The 11744-nt window shown below is 32.3% G+C and overlaps 1 protein-coding gene across 1 annotated transcript in view; it reads right to left on the bottom strand.

Moving 5' to 3' along the window:
* The window catches only part of LOC106474272 (pregnancy zone protein-like), a 19409-nt gene that overhangs the window by 3555 nt on the left and 4110 nt on the right, over positions 1–11744 (bottom strand). The window contains exons 3-5 of the mRNA XM_022402606.1: positions 5448–5503; positions 3576–3648; positions 2833–2946 (exon numbers count right to left, since the gene is read on the bottom strand). Coding sequence (XP_022258314.1) covers positions 2833–2946; positions 3576–3648; positions 5448–5503 — 243 coding nt within the window. The remainder of the gene's footprint in view (positions 1–2832; positions 2947–3575; positions 3649–5447; positions 5504–11744) is intronic.

The following is an 11744-nucleotide window of genomic DNA, read 5'->3' as shown; positions in this document are numbered from 1 at the left end:
GTTCTGAAAGCATTTGACAAGGTGCCACATAAAAGGCTTATAAAAAAAAAAAAAATTATCTCTATAGATGTGGTGGATAAGTTAGAAAATTGATAGAAGAGTGGCCGGATGGAAGAAAGCAGAGAGTTGTAACAAATGGAGTTCAGTCAAACTGGATTAATGTCACAAGTGGGGTACCTCAGGGCTCAGTCTTAGGACCTTTGCTCTTTTTGGTTTACATCAATGACATAGATGATGTAATAGACAATAAATTATTTAAATTTACAGATGATATTAAGGTCTTGGGTGTTGTCAGCTGTGAAGAGAATGCTGCTGATTTACAAAAGGATTTAGATCACTTAGAGAGTTCAGCAAATAAATGGCAGCTGGGTTATCATAATCTGGATGGAAATAACCTTAACAGCATTATGTAGGAAAGGGATCTTGGTGTAATAGTCGATCAGTCTCTAAAGCCATCCAAGCAGTGTGCTGTGGTTAGTGGTAAGGTAAATAGGATTTTAGGTTGTATCTATAGAAATATCGAACACAAGTCTAAAGAGGTCATACTTTCATTGTACAGGTCACTGGTTAGGCCACATTTGGAATATTGTGTTCAGTCTTGGTCTCCTTACCTTAGGAAAGACATTGAATTGTTGGAAAGGGTTCAGAGAGGGGTTACTAGAATGGTGCCTGGAATGGAGGGGTTGTCATACAAAGAGAAGCTGAAATCTCTCCGATTGTTTTCTTTTCAAAAAAGAAGAGTTAGGGGGTGTTTTGATTGTGGTGTTTAAGATTGTAAAGGGAATTGATAGTGTTGATGTATAATCTTTTTTATATTTAACAATGAGAATAGTAGGGATAGGGGCCACAAACATAAACTTTGGCAAAGTAGGAGTCATTTTCAGCTAAGACAGTTTCATTTTTCTAGCAGGGTGATTAGCCTTTGGAATGGGTTGCCTTCAGATGTTGTAGAGGCAGTGAATTTAAGAAAAAGCTTTATAAGTATATGAATGAAAAGGGCTGGGTTTAAATTTTTATTTTTAATTATTTCAATTTAGTTTTTAGGATACAACAGCCAAGATGGACCAATAGGTCCCAAGTTGTCCTAAAATATTATGTTATTATTAAAAACTCTCTGGTCAATAGTATATATAACCAAAACTAGATTGTTACCTTTACTTTTGTTTGCTTTTTTTGAGTAAGTGTATTGACATCGAACCACCTACTGGGTTACAATAACATATTTGTAATTGTATCATTTGTCTTGATTCATCATAACTAGAAGTTATTTATCTGACATACTAATTACAATTAGTCAAGACTTTTTTTTTTTAATCTATTGCTGTGATCCATCATAATAAAATATTGCTTATATTATATCAAAAAGAATAAGTTAGTTTCTGTTATGCACACTAGTTTTGTACTTATGTTTTTGTAATAGAAAAGGAGTTCAACTGTGGTGAAAACTTTGTAAGGTTATTTATTACATGTTTATGATTTAAGTTATGCTGCATTGAGCTGTCTGTAGCATTGGAAGATAATAAAACAAAATACATATATGGTTGTATTGATTACCCTAGAGCATGGGTTATCACAATTTAAAAATAACTTCTAAGAATTTCTTTACAAAAGTAACATCCTAGACTTGCTTGACAATAGAGGCTGTCCTACACACCAAACCTCAATCAAATATACTTAATGTGTTCAAAAAGTCACCTTATAAACTGAAGAATGAATAAAATCTCCAGTCTAGAATAGGTAAAAAAAGTACTTAAGCGAGTTTAATACTTTGTGTTAACTTAGAAAGGCACGATTTCAGAAATATTGTCCAGTATCAAACTGATGGTGTTCAGTGTCATGCATGAATGTACAACCCTCTCAAATGTTTTTTTATAAATAGCATTGTTCTGAAAATATGTATGTTGGTTATATTGTACAATAAATCTCCTGTCTTTTTATAAGAAGTGGGTCAGTACTTCTAAATTAATTACTACAACATGGAACATTAAATCTAGAAGTAGCAATGGCTTTTACGTGGATCTTATCTACTTTTGAAATAATTTTTTGTTTTTGTTTTTTATGAATCCATCATAGTTTTTGGCTATGGGATCCCTCTAACACACATGTCACAAGAAATGCTTTCATTTTTGCAATTAACTCCTCTAGTCACTGCTAGGATTGATGTGTTTTTACATAGGAAATGAATGACTTTAACCCAATTTTTTGGCCATTTCTGCGAACAGTTTAACAGCTGAAACACGCAATTACTGAAAATGATGCCCACTGATAGTGAATACTTTAATATTTTCAGTTTTACTTTTGTTGAATAAATGAAAATGTTGACATTATTAAGCATAAAAAACAACAACTTATAAACAGCTTTCTAAGGATAGTATTATAGTATAGTAGTTTGATTTGTTAAAAATTAAAGACTTGGTAGCAAGTGATATGGGGTTGGCATGTGACAATTCTTGGGGTCAAATTAAAAATTCATTACATCAACAAGAAGAAGAACTGTGAAAAATAATTCAAGAAATACATACTACTAATGTAAATCAAAGAAAAAGTTTTCATTAGTTCCAAATTGAACTGACTTCTTGTCAATTGTTTTTTGTTTGTTTTTTATTCACAGACATGTAAAAATGAGAAAAACCATGCAAAATTAACTAAAATTATTTTACAAAAACAAAGTATTGCTATGGAAAATCTTAATCTTTGTTACTATTTGAAAATCTTAAAAGAATTTAATATCCTTATTTAGATACTTTATATATATATAAGACTTTAACTTAATAGCTATTAGAAACTTTTTAATAAACCTGTCAATTCAAGAAAAAAAAAAAAAAAACTTACCATATTCTTTAACTTTAAAATTCTTGTAAATTTTGGTATCTTCAATGTTCCCTTTGATACGCCACATTCCATACGTTGGTTCATCAGGTAAAGCCAATTCAAACTGTACAATTCCTGTAAAGAAGTTTAACCCACGAAATATTAAACAGTAAGATTGAATAATAAAATGTATATATTTGCTTTCACCTCCCTATAGTCATCAAGGGCTCACCAAATTCTACTCAAAAAAAGTTTCAAAGATATTTAATGCTAAGCAGTGGAAAATGAGAATGTATATTCCTGCATATGTCTGCCAAGTTATTTAACTAACTAACAAGAGATACACGATGTTTACAATAACATTGCATACAAAGGCCACAAAATATCCACTTGCCCTCTCCTCTCCCAAATGACATCCTAGAACTGTTCCTGGTGCTTTTCTAGAAGCAATTTGACAGTTCAAGAAAGACAGATGCAAATATAATAGCACGCAACATAACACAAAGACTGACAAACTTTTATAACTATCATTTATCCTAAATAGCATGTAGAACCTTTAAAACAACCAGCCTCATAATGTAATACAAGCACTAGTTTAGAAAACCTCAAATTTCAGCAATCGTTTATAGACTAACTAAAGAACTGAATCATCTGTATTTTTCATTATAATTTATAAAGTGAAGAAAATAATAGCAGTAATAAGAAGCATTTGCTTATTTACATCTTAAAATAAAAAAAATACAACAAATTAAAGGAAAACCTACCTTCAGCAAAAGACAACATTGGCCAATACCCCAGTACTATTCCATCAGGGTTTTCAATTTGAAAACTTCCAATCTTCATGGCATAACAGTTTAGAAACAAAAGAGCATATTATCACTTAGTTTAACAAACCAAACTAATTACATTTAAAATACTTAAAATATAATATTTCAAACTCAACCATTACAAATACCAAGAGACCCTATTTTTTGCTTGCAAATTTAACTGAAATATTTGCATAAAATATATTAACATTTTGAGCTAATTCCTTTAGGTACACCCATAATGCATTCACTTGCTATTGCCAATATTTGTTTATACAATAAAAGAAATATATCAATAATAATGTAGAGGCTAGATAAATATATATTTATTCATCAATTCTCTATTGTCAATTTAAATAGCATCCTGAAATATTTGAGAAACAAAATACAATTAGAAAACTTCAAAACCTTCCCCCTCCCCTCATTGTGTTTAAATACTACCCTTCCATCAGCTCTATAGTATTTGTAAATTTGTATGATACTGTGATAAATATTTTTGAGAGTGAGGAGGTACTTAATACACTACATGATCAAAAGCTCTGTCCTAGTAACATGCCTAGCTAACTATAATGAATGAATATTTGCTGTAAAATTCTTATCAATGCTATAAGTGTTGTTACTAGTTTGGCTGATAATTTTGATATCATTCCTTTAAGTCACATGTTCAATCCATTAGAATAAAGGTTGTAGGTGTTTTTCATTAGATATCATGACCTTTTGTCAATACACACTAGCAAACCACAACAAGTCAAAAGTGACACTTGATAGTAACCAGCATTAGCTTTAGGATCCCAACCCTATTATTCGGAACAGACCTATACTTTAGTAATGCCATGGAATCTAGATTAACAGTTTCTTCTCATCACCCACATATACTCGGTACAGTCATATCAAGTATTATTATTTTCGCTAATTGCTTAAACTAATATCACGTGACACTAAACGCTGTTTAATTAGGATAATTTAGTAAATTTAGAAAATTTTTGCTCTAACGTTGGCTGTGGTTGGCAATGAATAAAAAAACATTCACCCCTATGATACTTTTGAAAACTTGAACTGGAAACTGATAATCTAGTTTGCCTGGCCTAACCAATACTTATGTATCAATCAGCACGTCATTTTACCCTATAGTTTTGCTGCTCTAAATCAACCGTCTTCAATCCGAATGACAAAAAACTAAAAATGGTCCATTTTTACTCTTAGATGAAGCTGTGGTAAAATTTTCAGACCGATAGCTCACGTGACTTTTTACGTAGGCGTGAGCAAAAACTTGTCAAATTTGACCAGTTTTTGTTAAATATCTTTGCACATTTGACTTATATTTAGACCAAATTTAACACCTAATTGTAGGTTGTAAAGATCTATCAGTGTTCCAAATTTGAAAGAAATCCATAAAAGATAAGCATGTTTTTCTATCCAATAAATTTTCCGCACCTTCGTGCAAGAAAAAAAAAAAAGGAAAAATGTCAATCTAAATTGAAGATTTTTTGTCTCGTGTATTTCTTAATGGATTGCCTTGAAATTTGGTATGAGAAGTAAGGTTTTAGTAAAGCATATCCACTAGAAATGTGTTAGTTTGGATTAACACATTCCGAGCTACAGAAGGTGGAAAATCGATAAACTATCACTCCTGTTAATATCAAATAGTGTGTCCTGCATGTTGCTTACATTATGTCAGGCACAATAGTCAAATGGGAAACTTTTTGTTTGCCTCTTTACTTATTCACTTAATGGTAAAATTTATTGATGTTGCTAATATCTTAACTTAAGCTACCTTGAAATATTTGTAACAAACTTTGTAATTTGTAGAGATAAAAATAAAAAACTTACAGTCTCTTTGGGAACAAGCTTTAAATCATGTGTTGTCGGAAGTATTCGAACTTTTACTGAAAAATAGAATATACAAAACTTATTATTCAAATCATGAACGTTAGTTAATTGACAGAATTGGATTATGGTTGATTGGTCAACTTATAACAGTTCCTGCTTCCTACATTCACTTATTCAAATTTCTCAATATTAAAACATATAAAGTATTGAATTACTGACAGAACTTGCACAGATCATACAAAGGAAAGAGATTTTACACAGAAGGAAATTTTTTATTTAGAAAATCAACTATTCAGTTAACTTAAGATACAACTTAAGTAATTTTCACTGAAAAACAGAAATAGTATAGTAATGGTTGTAAAAGAGAAAGAGGCATATAAAACACTACTAGTCATACTTGCACAGTTAGAAACAAAGATTATCCTTTTTTATCTTCTTTTAATATATTAGCTTTAGTTTTTCAGTCTAGGAGAAACTTTTTCAAAGTTATTCTGAAGTGAGTATGCATGTTGTAGAATTTTATGCCATCAGTGCATAGCCATCCTTAGTGAACTGATAAAATAAAGGAAAAGTAACTAGTCAACAAAATTCACCAATAGCTCTTGTTTGATCAAATAGTATGATTTTACCCTCACTCCTGTAGAATACCAATAGCTCCAAAGTGTGAAGCATGCGTTTGCAACAACAGTTCTTGTAAGTGAGGTGGTAAGTTGTCCTTATTCAAGTATTTGACATTAGACTTCCTACATCTTTCCACTAAGGTGAATACTTCTGATATTCTTTGATGTGAAAGTACTATCTGTACAGCTTCACATCTTACAATGTCCCATCCAGATTGGCCTCAAATTTTATGGTTTGTTTTATTCATGGCCCAATTGATGACACCTTTATTCTTTATTCTTATCCACAAGTGTTCTTCAACCATTAATCCTTCAGGACATGCTGAAGTGTTTGGTTCTACTATATCCCAGTCACTACATGTAAATTTATTTCACTTCTTGGTGCACAAGACTATCTTCCTTGTTATTACTAGAAAGTCAATCTCTGGTGTAGTAACTGTCATGTAGTGCTCAGGGATTCCTTTGTCATAGACCATGAAGCTATTTGAAGGTACCCTAACCTCACACCTATACTTGATAGAAATTCCTGCCATGCCATGAATTCATGATACCAGTGCCTTTGATTTCTTAGCAAGTTCTATTGTTTTTTGGTACTGAAGCATTAGCTGCTAGGGCTCTTAATATCATACAAAGGAAAGAGATTCTACACAAAATAAAATGTTCATTGGTTAGAAAAATCAATACCTTATATAACTTAAGATACAACTTACTTAATTTTCAACTTATAACAATTCCTACTTCCTACATGCACTTATTCAGATTTTTCAGTATTAAAACATATAAAGTATTGAATTACTGACAGAATTTGTGATTTGAAAATTTAATGCTATGAGATTGAATCTTGAGCCATTTTAACTACAGATACTGCATACACACAATGTAATGTATTGAATTAAAAGAAGTAAGTTTTAATACATTAATAATAGCTATGCATGTCATGAAAAAGTGTTCAGGCCTTAGCACTTTCTACAGCCCTTTGAGGTATTGAGAAGCTTCCTACAATAAGGGTATCTTCCAATTCTCCTTTTACTGGAACTTTATGTCCACTGTTTACATAAATCCATCTTCTGACACCCCACTCTATGTAACTAGTTTTGTAGCTAATCTTTTCATTTCTTCTAGATTACTGTCACAGGGAGTTGGTGTTTCAATACTACTCAAACTGATGATCTCAAAACCTGTAGATGATGTACTTAGTTGTTTATTGGAGACTAATCGATTCTAATTCCATCACCAACTTCAGGGCTTCCTTAAAATTTTAACAGACTTGGCTTTAGCCTAATTCTCATATCCTCATCTGTTATAGCGTCTAGAAATTAGTTATGTACCAATGAATTCATCATTTCACATGAAGCATCCTGATAAGATAAACTGGGCAATTATTTCCAAATCTTCTACAAGTTCATCTAATATGTTTTCTCTCCTCATACCATGTTACATAACTATGCTCTGGATATTTATTTATGGTGCGACACTAAACCTATCGAATAAAAAAGCTACTATTGCTTGATAGTTGTTTCAGCTTTAAACTGAAAGGTTACTTAAATTAATGTTGTCATAAATGGGTAAAAAATGGATGACTTGTTGGTCACTATTACACCTGTTCACTTTAGAAATTATTTCAAATTGAGCCCAATATATCTTTCATGATACCCATTGTAGTCCATTGGTTTCTCAATCAGGAAATATTTATGAATGGACCAATTAAGTTGTGGAACTGGATTTGGTAGTGACACAAATGGAGTAATTAATCCAGGAATATCCTTTGTAACAGATGGTAAAGCAGTAATGGTAATGTGTATATCATCTAAGTTCTCCTATTCCATATTTTGAAAATCTTCAATAGATACAAAAAGAGGTATGGCTGATTTAAACATTGTATTTAACAACTTTTTTCCAGATGCTTTATTCTGCCATTGATGTTTTTTGATAACTAAATGATGCTCTTTTCTACTTTTTGTGCACTTCAATTTTGTCACTACAGCCTTTCTGCCCATATTCGTTTGTTGTTGTTGTAATCTCTCTGGACATCTTCAATCATTATTTTCAAATTTATTTTTGATCTTAACTCTTCTTTAAATCGAACACCTCTTTCTTGTAATTCTTTTCTCATATTTCTGTCTCATAACTCTTGGTCTTCTTCTAATTTCCCTTTCAGCCATGGGTGTGTTACAATGTGATAGTCAATCCCACTATTTGTTGGTAAAAGAGTAGCCCAAGAGTGGGTGGTGATAACTAGCTGAATTATTTTTAGTCTTTCACTGCTAAATTAGAGAAAACTACCACAGATAGTCCTGTTGTAGCTTTGCGGGAAATTCTAAACAAATCAAACCAGATCTTCTAATTTCCTATCACGTTCTTCCACTTATCTTCAATGTTGCTTCTGGCTCTGATGTCATGTTGAAGTTGAACTAAATTCTGTTTTGTTTATTTTGCTTTCACCAAAATAATCCCACTTCTAACAGCGTTGTAACTGTCCTTTCATTGAGCGGGTTCTTTTAAAATATTCTATGAAAATTAAGCGAAGTCTGATCAGCGAAACGATAACAAATGAGTTTATTTCTTATTTAACCTTTGCTACAGGCTACTATCACTTGCAAGCAGTTTTAAATAATTAATTAGATTCATTGTTGTATTGAGTGTATTCCTGTAACATACCTGTTTGGCCTGGTTTATAGAGGGGTTTATCAGTCTGGACGAAAACTATAAGTTTGTCTTTATGCATATTGATGTCCTTTTCGAAAAAAAAGTCATTGGAGCTTGGACTACTGTAGGAACCATTGGCATACAACTTTGGCTGTTTAACTTCAATTCCAGATGGAATAGTCAACTGAATAGAACTGCTTGGATTATCTAAATAAATTAAAAACAAAAAGTAAGTGAAGCTACCACAAATTGTTACGTTATAAGACTTACGTATTAAAATTCCTAGAAACATTTTATAGTTTCTGTAGCAAGATTTTAGCAAATAGACATCAAAAGAAGATCTAATTATTGAATATTGTTATGTAAAAGGTGTTAACTAACCTTTATTGAATGACACTTCAGTCTCTGCTACGACATTACCATCATCTTGGTCTTTTACACCTATTCTCAAAAATCCATTGGTCTCTATATCAAACAGATGCAAGTTTAGGATATTGCTCTTTCCGGGAGTTAAACTCTTAGGAGCTGTGAGAATGAAGCCGCTGGAGAAAATAAACAAAAACAAAGTTAAATTTTCAGCCTAAATAAAAAGTTTCTTAAGGAACTTTTATATAGCTACGATACATGAATATTTAGTTCAATTCATTTCGTTAAAAGTAGTAGAAAATTTGGAAAAATGTCTAGTTCTAGCTAATTGTGTAGCTTTATTTTCAAAAATGTCTGTATGTGGGGGTAGGAGATAAAGTATTTGACCCCAAATAAAAAATGTTATGGGTATTAGATTGACCAGTGATTATAGGAGTAGTTTAATGATAAATAAAAACGTTACTGCTGCAATGTGAGGGGGCGTTTATTCAAGGATGAAAAAGTGAGTACATTCCTCGCGTAAATTACACCTATTACTATCTTAAAAAGTATAATGTTACTTTAGTTTGCACCAGTAGCGTTTCGCTGACTTCTTTAAAATACTTTATTTATCATAATACCCTTACAAGTACAGAATATTGATTTCAGTGTATTTCACCATAAATACCAGTTCCCCTGAAGATTCGGAGGGGGGGGGGGTATTTGATCATTTTGTATAACGCAGTTGTTAATAAGTTGACATACAATTACGGTCCAATCCAAGTATAAGTAAAAAATATCAAAAATGAATACAAATAAATAAATAATCATAAAAGAATGATTGTGGACGGAATATGAACTAGAAGTAAGCAGCGATGAACCATTAAGTAAACAATATAAGTAAAAACTAACGAAAGTGGTAAAAATTCGTGGAACGAAGTATGAGAATATGGTGCACAACACAAAACGATTCGATCAGGAATCATAGGGAGCTTTACTTTCTTAATAGAGGTTTGTTTGTTGAATTTTGCACAAAGTTATTCGAGGGCTGTCTGTTCTAGCCGTTCCGCGGCTAGAGGGAATGCAGATAGTCAACGTGAATTCTTGGGTTTCTCCTTTACCAAAGAAATATGGGATTGACCGTCACATTACTAAATCCTCATGGCTGAAAGAGTGAAAATATTCGGTGACGGGATTCGAACATGCGACTCGTACATCGCGAGTCGAACGTCCTAACCAGACCATGCCAGGCCTGTCAAATATAGGAAATAAAATATTGGGGGTAAGGGGTAAGTTTCTACGATGCACATAAAATAGCATTTTCAGGGATTCACTTTGATCTCGTGGCAACTTATCAGGCATAATCAGTTCCTTGTCTTGAACGTTTGTTTTAACGATTGCCAAAGGTCTGCAATGCAGGCTAAAAATAAAGTAAACGGTCTAAACTGCTGTTTAGAAAGACCCAGCTTCATGGATTATGCGAACTGCAATTAGATCAATTAATCATTTCGGTGATAACTCCTTCGTCAAAACAATTACAATAAAATTTATCTTGCGCATGCGTCTCTAACCTTGCAATACAATCCGTTTGCTAGTTCCTGTGATTCCTGATTAAGGTTGTTTATCAGTCTACCCACCACCCATCCCGCTGGTGGATCAGCTGTACGTCGGAGAGCTTATAACGCTAAATATCGGGTTTCGATACCCGCGGCGAACATAAAACCCATTGTGTAGTTTTGTACTTAAAAACCTGGTCAAACCTACAAAAATAAAAAATAAACTCCTGCGCAGTTCATAGGCTTATTCTTATGTTGTTTCTTGAAAGAGAAGGAGAGATTTCATCAGTTTTTTATATATTGCGCATTGCTGAAGGAATTGGTGTAATTTTCACCCCTGCGAAACACTTACACCACAATACACGTAGGCAAAATAAAAAATACAACATTGTACAAGACAAAAGTTACAAATACGAGCAAACTCGTTATAATTAGTAGGCAAACAACAACCTATAAATTATTCTTTGCCAACCTATTATTATGAACCACTATCGTGTTTCATAATATGGATTGCTCAGGAATTTCACAAAAACTCTAATAGAAAATACCGGCAAAACTCATCTTAAAAACCAAACTTGTTCTTGAAACAACACTCAAGACTTTCAATCTCAGTGACTAAGGGTGCTAAAATATTGATTATAGCAGAAAAGTTGATTTTCATATTGTTAGACAAAATTCATTTATATGTTCTTCATCTTATTACAAGATAATCAAAAATTGTTAATTTAAAAAAAGGGGAATAGGGATAGTTACAAAGAGTACAGAAATAAGTTGAATAAAAATGCAAAGATTATATTTTGAAGCCTAAAAATAAGGACTCTAAACTAAACAAACTAGACTGGAATTAATGTTTAAGTTATTTTCTCAAGCTACAAATCTATATTTTTCCCCCATGTCTTCAGTACTTATCCATTTTAATGGTGTCAAAATATAGACTTGTAGCTTGAGAAAATAATATAGACACTATTTCTAGCCTAATAGGGATCGTCAAAAAGTACAGAAACAAGTTGAATCAAAATACAAAGATTACATTTCAAGCCTGCAACTATGGACTTCATTTTTAGGGCACGTCACACCAAACATTGCTTGCCCTTTCAGCCGTGGGGGAGTTATAATGTGATGGTCAATCC

Source organism: Limulus polyphemus, unplaced genomic scaffold (genome assembly GCF_000517525.1).
Source record: "Limulus polyphemus unplaced genomic scaffold, Limulus_polyphemus-2.1.2 Scaffold7013, whole genome shotgun sequence".
In the NCBI taxonomy this organism is placed as follows: domain Eukaryota; kingdom Metazoa; phylum Arthropoda; class Merostomata; order Xiphosura; family Limulidae; genus Limulus; species Limulus polyphemus.
The sequence above is the reverse complement of the archived record's forward strand: the minus strand, read 5'-3'. Positions and strand labels throughout refer to the sequence as shown.